The following is a 14208-nucleotide window of genomic DNA, read 5'->3' as shown; positions in this document are numbered from 1 at the left end:
AGGTCCCTATAAGATCTTCTCTGAGCCTTCTCTTCTCCAGGCTGAACAAGCCCAACTCCCTTAGCCTGTCCTCGTAGGGAAGGTTCTCCAGCCCTCTGATCATCTTTATGGCCTCCTCTGGACCTGTTCCAACAGCTCCATATCCTTCTTAGGCTGAAGATTCCAGAACTGGACACAATACTGCAGAGGAGGTCTCACAAGAGAGGAATAGAGGGGCAGAATCACTTCCCTTGACCTGCTGGCCACGCTTCTTTTGATGCAGCCCAGGACATGATTGGCCACCTGGGCTGCAAGCACACATTGCTGGCTGATGTCGAGCTTCTCATCAACCAGCATCCCAAGTCCTTCTTTGCAGGGCAGCTCTCCATCACATCATCCCCCATCCTGTATCGAAAATGGGGATTGCCCCAATCCAGGTGTAGGACCTTGCACTTGGCCTTATTGAACCTCATGAAGTTCTCACAAGCCCACTTCTCCAGCCTGTCCAGGTCCCTCAGGATGACATCCCCTCCTTCCAGTGTGACATTCCATCCTTCCGGTGTGATTCGTCTGGATTTCCTTCAATAGAAGCTGTATATTATCATAGAGGGGCAGGCAAGGTAACGCGTTACAAGAAGTTTAAAAGTGTGCAACTGGAAAAGGAATTTGCTCTAGCAATGTTGGTATTTTTAGAGGTAGTTCTCACACTGGTTAACATTTCATGTCCAGAACACCAAGTCTTCATGTCAAAACAATACTGATGTTTGTTTACATCCAAGCCAAAATATTCCTTTCTTTTGCCCGTAGTCCATTTGAGACAGATTTTTATATTATAGCTTTGAGAGAGGTACAGTCTCCAAAAATACCATCTTAGCAAAGAAGAATCAAGTGTTTTTAAAATGCACTGAAAGATCTGAAAGTAGATTTGGTAATTCTTACTCATTCACGTTTTCAGTTTCAGAGCTCAATAAATCTCTGCAAATACCTTCCTTCAATACTATCAGAAGCCTTGTTAATTTCAGTTCTGGATCAGGCCCAAGAGAAATTGCAGATCAATGCTTTGCTAGAATCCTCAACTGAAGAGAGACTAAGACTGCAGCCTTTCCTGAAAACAGCCTTTCCTACAGTAAGAACTCCAAAATACCCATAAGACTCACACTCAAAACTGTGTTTTATGAGAATGCAAACAAAAGGCTGAAGGCCTTCATCACGCACATCCCTATCTATGCTCCCACAACAACCTGCTATATTTCACAGAATCATAGAATCACCAGGTTGGAAAAGACCTCTTGTATCATTGAGTCCAACCATCCCTATTCCTATTTAGTTCTCATTAGGCTAAATTCCTTCTTCCTCCCAGGAAAGCATTTACTTTTGCTGCCTTCGAGGTATGGCATTGGGTCCAGTCCCTGCTGCAGACAAATGACAGAACTATAGAATGGTTGCTTCAGGAAAAGACCTTTAAGGTCATTGAGTTCAACCATTGATCCAGCCCTGCTAAGTCTGCCACCAGACTCTGTCTCCAAGTGCAACATCTACTCTTGTCTTTTAAACACCTCCAAGGATGGGGACTCAGCCATCTCCCTGAGCAGCCTGTTCCAGTGATTAATAACTCTTTCAGTAAAGAAATTTCTCTCAATATCCCACCTAAATCTCCCCTGGCATATCTTGCGGCCGTTTCCCCTGGTCCTGTCACTTGCTACCAGGGAAAAGAGACCAACCCCCACCTCACTACAGCCTCCTTTCAGGCAGTTGTAGACAGCGATGAGGTCTCCCCTCAGCCTCCTTTTCTGCAGGCTGAACAACCCTAGCTCCTTCAGTTGCTCCTCATAAGGATTGTGCTCTAAACTCTCACCAGCTTTGTTGACCTTCTCTGGACTTGCTCAAGCACCCCAATGTCCTTGTAGTGAGGGGCCCAAAACCAAGCATAGGATTTCACGGTGTGGCCTCACCAGTGCTGAGCACAGAGTGACAGCCTTTTCCCTGGTCCTGCTGGGCACACCATTTCTGATACAGGCCAAGATGCCATTGGCCTTCTTAACCACCTTAGCACATTTCTGGTTCATATTCAGCCGACTGTCAATCAACACACTCAGCTCCTTCTCCCATCCTCACCAGGCATCTCCCAGTCTGTACTGCTGCTTGTTTTCCTCTTGTACCCTGACACTGCTGGCACACCAGGACTTTATCCAAACTAAGCAGGGGCAGCAGCTCTCAGGGTAAGACCAATCTTCTACTCTCCAGGTCTCCAGACAGCAGCAAACAGAATATGAGCCACCTTTTCTGCAGGACATAGCAAAAAAACCCCCTAACAGTGCAGCTCTTTCACAGTTAGTCAATTTTCTCTCCTTATTCAGGAGCACTCAAATAAGTGACAATGTTCTTCTGTAAGATGATAGTGGTTATGCCATCACTGCCTAGCAGTGCACAACCCCAAAGTTTCCTGTTACATACAGAAAAATGTTTCCAAACTAAGCATTTATTTCTGAGGCTCCCTGACAAAAGATAAAAACTATACTTTTTAACATGAGGTATAGTATGGGTTTTACTATGTTATGGCTTTTGACAGTAAGAAATCCAGTGCATTTAGTTAAAAAAAAAAAAAAAAGGCAGCCACTGCTAAAGAAATCATAAATCTCCTCTTATATCTGCAAACAAGGATGAACACTAAATAATTTTCACAGAGTCCTTGCAAACTTAGGCTGCTTTTCATATTTTTACCTTTAATATTATTTTACCACTTCGATAATATTTCCTACTAAAGCTAGAAGTAAAATGATCCTTTTTGTTATCCCACACTTAGATCTGATTTTGGTCGAACTGGCTATAGTTTTCACCCTTAACTCTGGTTTACTTTGTTTCCCCAATTCTCTTTCCATTCCGCTTATACACAAGTATCTTCTCCCCTTCCTCTAGTATTTTGGCACCTTTTCCGATGTTCCTGCTCTTTTCCTTATAGTCTTCCAACTTCCAAATTCCACCCTTGGGAATATCCATTACTGGGTCTTCCCCTTCCTTTCTCCCACACACAGTTTCTTCCTACTCTGTCTTTGACTTTTCCATTTTTTTTGCAGATGTGCCTACTAATTTCTCCAATGCTTCTCACTCTCCAAACCAGTCCTACCTTCACCCCCTCCCTCCAGGAACCATCAGTAACTGCCTACATGTACACAAATAACTCAACCCCTCTCTCTCACTGGGACAACTGCCTTAGCATGTCTTACATCCATAGAGGAGTCTTCAACTTCCTTCCGGCCTGACTTCCAGAACTTAAGCGCTGGAAACTCAACACTCAAGAGCAGTGTCCTAGCACATGACATACTTTGCCACAGGACCAGTAGTGAAGACAGGACCCAAGTGTCAAGTAGAAGGGGATTTTCCTAGCTGTGCTAACTATAAATCACTACTAACGCTGGCAGGCAGAGGGTATGGCAGGGATGTGCTCACCTGCACACACACCAACCTATCCGTACTGAGATGGAAAGGTGCTGCTGAATAGCCAGACTGAGGAGATGATGCCTGTGCATAGGTGTGTTGTATCTCCAGAACATAAGGCATGTTTGTCGGTGGCTTGAGACAAGACTTGAGTTTGGCAGCCAGCCTCGTGAGGTGTACAGGGTAAAATTCTGCCATGCAATGGTGACTTATTTCTTCTTTCCAACAAGATAATAATGTTACTTTAACAGAGTGGTACAGTATCATCTGGCATTTCAGTTAAGAACTATGACAAATGTGTTTTTTCTCTTCAGTGGCCTTTACTCACACATAGGCTGTTAATGACTTTATTTCTAAACCTATTATCTCACAGCCTAGACGACTCGTACAAACTCCTTTGGTATTCTAGACGTGATAGCACATCCCTAATAAAGCAAAACAAAAAGTCAAAAAGCAACAAAGCAAGAAATCTGGCATAAGAGGACCTAAGCAATAGCTTTTCAAAACATACCTTCTGGCTATACTAGTGTCACGAGCAAACAAATCTCAAAAGGAAACTGGTTGGTTGGGTATTAAACATCCCAGTTTTAGGCATCTGGAAGAAAAAAGCCTCGTTCAGGGAATACTTTAAGCAGGAAGAAAGACAAGCTAATGCCAAAGATTTTTATTTCCTCTCGCCTTCTGCTAGGCCAGCGTAGAGAGTTGTATGCTGTGCCCATTATCAAGGTGCAGCAATGCAGTTGCCTGCCAGTGACTGGCAACAAACAAGAACAAAGATGACTTCTACCTTCTCATACTGCTCATGAGCCTCCATTCATCTGGAACTAATGTGTGAAAATATGACTAACTTGGTCTTTAAGTCACTGTACTTTATTTCTCCCCGTTCTATGTAAAAACAGCAGCGGATAACTTTAGGAAGGATCAACAAAGAGCTTTCAGAAATTTGGCTGTCAGACCATTTCAGTGTTCTTTGTTATATTCTCTGAGACTTCTCCCCCCAGTTATACACCATACCAGTTAGATTCATTGGTATTCATGCAGTGCTGAGAAGCTGGTTTTATTCTCAATGTCAAAAGTAAACACTGAAATAAGTGACACTGCAGATTATGTAGAAGGAAAAAGATGAGAAAGAACAAAAATAATGAAATTAAGTTAAAATAGTCCAAACTGAACCAATTAATTTTTAAATTTTGGATTTATTATGACAAATTTGGAAAAAGCGTTATCAATTGCTTGAATAAGAGTTCAAAAGGACTGAGATTTTATTAGCTTTGTATGTTCTTACTACATCTATATTCCTTTTATGTGTAAAAAATAGATTTTACTCCCGTTCCCTCACTAGTATGAAAATTTCTACCAGAATCAAGTAACACATATAACAGGACAAAAAGAAAAAAATCTGAAGCAGGGTAGCATTGGGGTTTTTTTCTGCAAGTAAAGCCATTCTTCACAATTGCTCAGAAAACAAGTGAAAGTCCATTAGAATCTTCAGGCTATTAACAAAGACTCTTGGCTAATGTTAGTGGTTTAAAAAGGAGATAAGCCATATAATTTTAAAGGAAGCAACCCATTGAATCAATCCTGCAGCAAACACAGCTTGGCAATCTATCTTCAATTCAAAATAATGAGATGGCAGGAGTGTGATGGAGAAATAAGTCTTCAAAAACATCACGTAAGGGAATCCAGCTGTGCTTGTATAGTTTCCAGCTATTTAAAGGAACAAAAAAGAGAGAAAAAAACTCCACTTATATAAAATGTTGTTTAGAAACACGCAAACAGAAAAAAACCACATTCCAATATCTTCAACTATGCATGCTAAATCTATTCATATTGCAATAAAAAAAATCCTGTACTCATGAATATTTGTTTTTACGTGAAGCTATTAGAATTCATTGCCGCAGTTTAAATATTCAAATTTTAAAGAAACAGTTGTCTAAATACTTCCTTTTTTACATGCACAGATGTTTTGCTGTGAATTTCCAATGCATAATAACAAGGTAAAAAAATAACAGAGTTCATTTTGACTGGATGACGAGCCTGGCATTTTGACTGAAGACATAACACAAAGTTGCTCTTTCAGGAGAGCTCCTCATTGTTAATCATCAGCTACTCCTCTAAGTCTAACTGCCAGGTATGCTTACAACGACCCAAGCCCTTTCTAGTCCAGATTTAAATACACCGATTCCTCTTGAAAATGCTTTACGTGATCAAACAAATCCAACAGCCTTAATTAAAGTTGGATCCATTTTCCTTCCAGTTTCATTAGATTTAATTCATATAGGCAACACTTCCTGCTGAGCAGCATAAGGTGTTTACAAAGAAACCAGAGTATTGTAAAATCTACAGACCTTGTTAAAGAACTCAAACAGCTCCTGATGACTGAATTCTACAAACACTTTCTTCAGGTTCTGTGAAGGAAAAAGAAAAGAAAGGAACTAATAAGCACACTTTTTTTTTTCCTTTTGTTATTCATTCCAATAAGTCAGAATGTGAGATTAAGCTACGTGAACGATAGTGGTTGCAACAGTTAGTTTTCCTTTCATTCACCATAACATCCCTCATACATGCATATCCCATTTTAGTGAAGAATTCAAGTCTACAGGTACATCTGTTCTCCTGCTGGGAAGAATAATAATGAAATATCTATGAAAATTATTTTGTTACCTTATTTTCAAGTCAGATAAAAATGAAAGATTACATTCATCTTTCTCAGCAGTCCTTCTAAGATCTGGTAAATACCATTACACCATGACAAATGCAGTAGCATATTTGATTGAACTTGCACAACTATTAATGTACTGCACCAGCACAGAGCTATTGCTTGCATTCATTAATTTAACAGTTATGATCTTAGCATGCTGACACTGCTATAGGCATCCATGCACAGATTCAGCCAAAGTTAACAATTAACACAACAGCTTCAAAGCAGTGCTTCAACACTAAAAAAGCAAAATAACACAACTGATGGGAACTATTGTGGATAAAACAGATGGTGGTAATAATACTCTGCACGCATGTGCTGATGTCTGTGGAGATGGGGGTTAAATTAAAATTTTTATCCTGCTTAACTCACTTGCAAGACACAGGTAGTTTAATGCCTGCTGCTTTCAATCACAGCGCGGATCTATCTAGACTGTTTCTGGCCTTATTCTTTCTACTCTGCTTTGTCACTTCTTTTAAAACAAATACCTAATTATTACTGCACATTCTCTGAGCTGTTCCTAGACCTTCCAAGGTTTGAAGGCATTTCTAACTATAACAGTTGCATTTCCATAAACACCAACAAGGCTCTCTGAAAACTGAAACTGTGGACACATCTACTCACAAAATCATTATCAGTGGAAATAACGGAAACATGCTAATTTTGTTTAACCGGTACGAACTTCATGTACCACTTAAGTCAGTAGCAAACCAGCTATTTATCAATTCAGCTTAAATGAGCAAGGTATCCTTCACATACAGACAAGACTGTGGGCCAGATTCTCTGTACTCTTATAGCAATGCGAGTCTCCGTTTAAGTCAAATAACATTACTGAATTTGGCATACCAAATGCACAAGAGCAGCAGAAGCCCTGGGAACTCAGGATAGGTACTGCCTGGTGCCTGCTCCTCAAAAGCAGCTGTAAGACACAGGAAAGGGATAAAATGACTGGGGCCAGCCTGTCTGGTGCAATTCCTTCTCCCGGCTCTGCAGAAAGAAGGATCCTTTCCAACAATTTCAGGAAGGCTACAAAAGCCTAGAAAAGGACCAGTGATTTGCATGAGAGACCAATCTTCCCCCTCTGGGAAGGAACAATGCAATTCTGGGCATCGTATGGTGAATACAAAATAAAGCTACCAGGACAGCAGTTCTCTTTGCCATGACTCCAACTGATCCTCCCTCCAAAGAGCATAATGCCGTGACAGGGAAGTAAAAGCATTTTTAAAGGCTTTCTAGCAGCTAAGAAACAAAAAGAAAGCAAACAAGTGGTTTCTTAGGAAAAGAAAAGCGGCAGAGGAAAGAGACACTAATGGCAAACAGAACTACCATTTCATCCTGGATGTTTGTTTGGCATTTGCCATTCCAGAAAGATTTTGGTGTTTGAATGGAAGGAAGCAAAACTGAAAATAGGAGGTTCAGAATAAAAGGAAGATATCATATATCTTTAAAGTTTATCAGTCACCACGAAGAGTCAGGGTCATCTCTTGCACAGTTTTTGGCAGAAGAGCCTGTTGGATTTCACAACAGTTTTGCAGTGCCTCCAGAAAGGGGCAATTGGGGGTGTGACACCTCCAACCATCAGACTGCATTTCTTCAAGCTCTATGACTCATCCAAGATGAACATCTTCTGGTACTATTTCAGATCAGCAAGCATGATCAACTTCTCACCCACATGAAAATAAAAGAGACTGAAAAGCTTGTCTTTCGTGTTTTCCTCTAACTCCATTAATTACTGTAGGCTATAAGATAGGGTAGGCAAATGAAAAAAGTGCAGTACTTTTAATTCAGTTTCTTTTTTACCTGTGCTTTATGAACAGGCCAAGATCTCTCTTCCCATTATTATTTAATAATTACAGTCTGATAACTAAGACAATATTTATGTTGCATTGTGGCAGGCAAATGTCTGTGGAGATCTGAAAGATGCTGTGCCAGGCTATGTTTCTGATCTAGGGGTGGAAGTGGGAGTGTTAATAGGAGAGAGGCTATAACAATCTTTTATGAAATATGTTGTTTATCTGCACTTAATCCTCTGCTAAAACAGGATTGTATCTGTGTGTAAAAATCTAGTACACCTACTACATCACTTCAGGAGAGAGCAGTGTCACAAGAAACAGTGCAGTAGTGCAGCACTGGTTAAAAGTTATTTTTACAGTATTAGATTTCTCACTAATTTGAGTCCCTTGAGTAAGGTGCCAGCAATCATCTTGTGTGATCAAGAGGTCCTACACAGACTACAGAAACATCATATCTTAACTAATTCCCTGCAACAAAAAGCTACATCTAAGCAGGCTGACCCCCCCCTCCCCCAGTTTTTAGTGGGTATCTCCATTATTCGCTTATGTGCTTTATCCTGTGTGAACACAAACAACTGTAATTAAAACAATGTGTCACAGGACTAGGTTACCATCAGTTCTTTAATTATTCAGTAAAATAGTATTAAAAATTACTGTATAGATAGAATATTGCTAAAGCCCCAGAGTAGGCAAATTCCTAATCTACTTTATGGAATTTTGCTCAGATAAGGATATGGAATTACAAACTGCAATAATTTTTCATCCATAACTAAAACACAGGGTAAGAAAAAAAAAAATCACTTTCAGCTTACTGACTTAATTAAATGTCACTGTGAGCAGATAGAGTCTCAGCCTATTTAAGAAAAGTGCAGCTAAGCTGCCTTCTTTTATCTACACAAACAGCTTTTCAGATGTTGTCTCTGACCTAGTATGTGTTTCCCAGAACGTAAATAAGAAAATAGCAATTTGCTGGATGTCTAACTACTTTCTTCCTTTTATCAAATATATCATTCTCTTTTCTTCTTTTGTGATGAATTTCTTACCATTCCTCACCTTCACTCGACTTTTTGCCTCATTTCTGGCATCTCATTTTCTCCTTGCTGTTATCATCTTCATGTGAAAGAAAACTAAACAGAGTAACTAGAAAACTAAACTGAACATATTCCAACGGTCACACTCAGTCACTCTAATACTTTTTCTAATTACATCCCAAACTTTGTTGCTGTGGCAATAGAAGCCATAGCTCCTACTTTTAGAAGTTTTAGCCTTGAGGAGAACACCTTCATAGTGTCAGGGAAACACAGCTGAAGAATTTATTCTTATGAAGACAAAGAAACCTCTAAAATACCAAACATTCATTCGTAGGTCAGCTTTGAAAATGTGGAGACAGGCTTTTGGTCTGATTCAATACCCACAAAGAATGGCAGAAATAGCACTGGAGTGATATGCTCAGTGAGCATAGCTAAAGAGGAGATGTGCAGCATCTTCAGCTAAATAAAGTTGCTGTTAAGTTCAGCAGGCTCATATGCTGTTAAACATGACACAGTATTGCATTTACTACTGGAAAAGCCTGTGTGGATTGCAAGTGTTGCCCAAGACAAATGTTTACATCATTCTGAACCCACTGCAAGGACTATAGTAGTAAGTTTCCTGATATGTATAGTTTAACATATTTGGCCTCTTATCACTACTTAATGCATTTTTAAGTGTTAAAATTAAATTTTAGTGCTATTTTACCTTTATAAATCTAGATGGAATCTTATTTCATTCTACCTCTTCTGTCACTCTAGGGTTGTATCAGCTTACAATTTAGAGCCTCCTGACAACTTTTAATAAGTTTAACAATTAGGGTTGTTTTCTCCCCTTACCCAAAACACAATCTCTAAAACAGTTGTTCAAACCCAAATTTCCTGAGGAGGTGGAAGTAAGGGTAAGAGAGGGAAGATACAGAAAAATAGAGATAAAAACTTCTTGCTCACAGTCAATGTTAATATGCTACACTATGCAAAACAGCCATTCTGAATGGGGTTGGAGTGCGTTCAGAGAAGGGCAACGAAGCTGGTGAAGGGGCTGGAGAACAAGTCTTATGAGAGGCAGCTGAGGGAACTGGGGGTGTTTAGACTGGGGGAGGCTGACGGGAGACCTTATCTGTCTACAACTACCTAAAAGGAGGCTGTTGTGAGGTGTGTGCTGGTCTCTTCTCCCAAGTGACAGGTGTAGGATGAGAGGAAATGGCCTCAAGTTGCACCAGGGCAGGTTCAGATTGAATTTCAGGAAAAATTTTGTAACCAAAAGGGTTCTCAGGCATTGGCAGAGGCTGCCCAGGGAGGTGGTGGAATAACCACCCCTGGAGATATTTAAAAGACAGGTAGATGAGGCGCTTGGGTATCTGATTTAGTAGTGGACAGGTACAGTTGGACTTGATGACCTCAAAGGTCTTTTCCATTCTATGATTCTCTGGAACTATGGCTAATTCTACAAAGTAGCCGTTGTCATTTAAAATACACTTAGTTTACAACCACTAGCAAACAAGCAGGCAAATGTTTAGCTGTGCATGATTATCACCATAAAGTGATGGGGACTCAACTACACAAGACGTAAAAGAGTCTCCGATTTCCCATTGCATCAGCCAACAATTTATTTTAAACATGAATACATTCTTGCTGAAAATGTTTCTGTGGAAACAACGCAAAAAATATGTCTCCTTAAAATACTTCAGAAAGCAGAAGCAAATTCCTGGTTATAATCAAAGGATTTGGTTTTGGTTGTTTCTTGCTTTTGTTTTTTTTTAATCCAATGCTCTAGATACTTCAACTTTAATGTACTACTGCAAAAGGCTTTATTGCTAATGACAGAGTTTTGCAACCTTATTTATTGCCCAGCTGTATTCCACACATATAACTCCCCCACCCCATCCATAAGCATAGAGCAAGGCACTAGGAGTTATAAATAAAAGACAAACTTCTGGTTTTAAAGCTAACTTGAATATGAAAAATTGATACTGCTGTAATAGTTCTCAACTGCAAAGCTGTAACTACTTTTACGACATTGCAAAATAAATGCCAAGGATTCTGAAGCAAACAGATGGAGGGACAGGCTGGTTTGTATTTCTAAATGTCTAATGATAATGTTCTATGAGTGAGCACATGTAAAAAATTGCAGTATATTCAGCAGTTTGTTAGTAGTAACTAGGTGTAGCAACACATATCTCAGACTCCATATTCTAATGTAAACTTTAAAAATATCTTGAGCCTCATCTCAATGAAGTTTAAGAAGAACATTTTCACATTTGCTTTCCATTCTCCTATCTATTCATATTAGGTATCTTTAAAATCTCACATATAACTGAAGGATACGGCTATTTAAACTAATCAGTTTATGGACAAATTCAAATGCATTCCTAAGCAGGCGCCAGTTGATTTTTAGTAGCCTACATTTCCCTCTGGACCTGTCACATCAGTTCAGACTTCCTTTAAATTTCCTTGGATCCTGGAGAGCCATGCATTCGCTTAAGCACTCATGGTGGGAAGAAGGTCTTAAGTTATATCTCACAGAGTTTATCAGCAAGTTTAAGCTGCTTGGTCAGAAAGAGGAATTGTAGAGTGGTAAGAAAAGCAGATGTGTTAAAACAGACCAGCATCGCTTAAAAGCACACCTGTTCCTTAACTCTCTGCACATAAGACACAGCAATTAAGGCTTCTTTATATTCTTAGAGCAGTAGATGGGTATAATTCAGCTAAGGGATTCAGCAGAACACAGGGAATTTAGTACCAACTTATGTATTTCTAATTACCCTTCTTGCACATCATCAGAAAACGTGACCTTCAAACTTCATTCTTCTTCCAAGATGATTTCCATTTGCAATACCAAATAATTATTTCTATAGAGAAAAAAGCCAACCATGCCTTATGACTGAATTACATGCATTTTCAAGTCTCAGTGTGCAACAGTTATAACCCAGAACATCTTTCATACTAACCCTCTCTTTTCTGATTGTTAACGTTTAGTTTGTACAAATGCCACACTCTACCTTTCAAAGTTGCATTTCCTTTCCATATAAGCTTAAGAATTACAGATTCCATGTGGAATTTAGAAAGATCACAATCAGCAGCATACTGAGGATGCATTTCCCTCCATTTGCAATATAGTCATAAGTTCCCTACCCAAACTTCTGTGTTGATTCCTGAGATCTAATCAACGTGTTACTGGAAATTAATGGTTTGGAGATACATACTCCAGCAGATACAGGATCATCTAAGCTTGTTTTCATGGAGAGTGTCTGGAATAAATTCATTGTCCAGTTGGTAGTGCGCCAACAGACATTTGGAGACCTGCAGAAGACCTGACATACTTCCAAACAGCAACAAGGTCAGTCAGTCCTTTCCATTTTCACTCCTACTGTTTCCTTCCACCCTCACAAAAATATCCATTAGTGCCTGGCTGAACTGATGCAAAGCGAAGGACAAGAAATAAGACACAACTACTGAAAAGACTGCATAGGCTGGGAAGATCACAGAGCATTAGGAGCAAATGGCTTGCTTCTTCAGAGGAGGGGACAAAACCCCAGAATTCTAGGGTTGCAGGGTGTCATTCCTGTGCAAAGATTATGTTAAAACCACTTTTATAAAAACATCATGGTCAACAAACACACTTTTTGGGGAAATAGGTGTTAAACGCCTACCAGTGCATGCCTATCACAAGAAATATTTGCAAGTAGGTCTCTTCCACTGATACCTCCCTCCAAATTTTACATACAGAAAATGGCTTGTAGATGATCTATTGAAAGGCTGACTTCCTTCTATGCCTGTTCTGTGTTTTGTAAATAGCTTCTCATCACCCTCCCTTCTTTGAACACAACTACACATAGTGCAAGTTCATTACTGATTCCTCACTACTCTCCCCAGGGGATCAGTCACTAACAGTATAAGGCATCCACCTGCACAAATGTGTCATTGTAATTTCAGGATTCAATAAGAAAATACGTAGGTATAATTCCCAAAGACAGCACATGGGAAAAGATGTCTCTGAAAACTGGTAGTTACACTCAGTAATAGGCCGTCACACAAGAAGTAAGAATACCACTGATTAATCTAAGTAACTCAGGTCCTAATAATGACAACTTTCCTATTTTAACTCTCACCTAATTTTGTAAATAACACTGTACTCCTAATACTGTAGCAAGCTCTCTGAAGAACCAACCTCACTAAAAGTTTGAAACAAATACAGCCTTTCTTCCTACTAAATTACTAAATTAAAGTATGGAAAAGAGAGTGCCTGGGAAAGCACTTACACCCTAATTGTTGCATACTGCTTATACAGCATAACAGTCTGTAACTGCAAGAATACAACTTTCTTCTTTTGGCAGAATTTTATTATTGATAATTAAATAATTTCATTCCTGAGAATTAGTTTTCTTTCATCTGTCACGTTTTGGGACAGAAATTAAGATATAAAAAAAAAATTTAAGTTTGTGAACACTGTGAGGAAAAACAGGGCGTTATAACCATGTTTTGCTTATTTCCACCAGGGCTATCGTAAGTCTTCAAACCCCAAGAAGACCAGGACACCTTATTCTAAAGATATCTCACATTAAGGCTGACACAATAGTCTTGCCTTCTTCTTGAATGACAAAGAATTCGCTTTTCATCTTATGCTTGTACTGCTAGAGAACTATTGCTGAAGAAGCAGAGAGCCCAGCAGTAAGTACGCTGGCTCCAGAAATGCTTTCAAGCTTTTCTGACCTCACATGTTCACCAAATTTGATCATGGTCAAATTAATTTCTGACAAACTATACATCAAAAAGACGTCAAGTTGGCATGGTTGTAAAATATTTCCATTGTCGTACTCAGGAAATAATACAGTTCTAGGAATATAGCAGAATTGAGTGTAAATTTTAAGTGCAACATTAGCACTGCCATGTGAAAATGATTATGGGATCAAATGGCAAACAGTGCAACTTGGATAAGCGTCTGAGGACAGCAAAACTCAGCCCTACAGCACTGAAGGCAGGCTAAGATAGGTTTGCCTGTGTATAAATATACAATAGTCAAAACCTCCTGTGGCAAGGACTGCAGCTCAACAACATGGACCAAGTGTTTCAGAGATCTGTTTACAAGAGCTTCCTTCTAGCTGACATGATTAAAATGAAGCTGCAAATTCTCTGTGTTCATCAGATACACATTTAATGTTGGGTCTGAAGAAAGACGGAGAAAGCTAAAATTGTAATCCAAACCGCTCAGGAAGCCATCCCTTTGGTCTCAACCAAAAGCTAGGCAAAACCTCCTGTGTCTAGGGGAAGA

General features: G+C 39.4%; 1 protein-coding gene across 3 annotated transcripts in view; it reads right to left on the bottom strand.

Moving 5' to 3' along the window:
- Positions 1 to 3955: 3955 nt before the first annotated feature.
- COMMD10 (COMM domain containing 10) overlaps positions 3956 to 14208 on the bottom strand; it is a 112134-nt gene continuing 101881 nt past the window's right edge. Inside the window, exons 6-8 of one of the 3 annotated variants that reach the window (XM_054055422.1) lie at positions 6962 to 7034; positions 5763 to 5822; positions 3956 to 5121 (exon numbers count right to left, since the gene is read on the bottom strand). In XM_054055422.1, coding sequence (XP_053911397.1) covers positions 5776 to 5822; positions 6962 to 7034 — 120 coding nt within the window. In that variant the 3' untranslated portion in view covers positions 3956 to 5121; positions 5763 to 5775. The remainder of the gene's footprint in view (positions 5122 to 5762; positions 5823 to 6961; positions 7035 to 14208) is intronic. The other 2 variants (XM_054055423.1, XM_009562921.2) reach the window with 2 other exon arrangements.

The sequence above is a fragment of the Cuculus canorus genome, chromosome Z, assembly GCF_017976375.1.
Source record: "Cuculus canorus isolate bCucCan1 chromosome Z, bCucCan1.pri, whole genome shotgun sequence".
Lineage (NCBI taxonomy): Eukaryota > Metazoa > Chordata > Aves > Cuculiformes > Cuculidae > Cuculus > Cuculus canorus.
The sequence above is the reverse complement of the archived record's forward strand: the minus strand, read 5'-3'. Positions and strand labels throughout refer to the sequence as shown.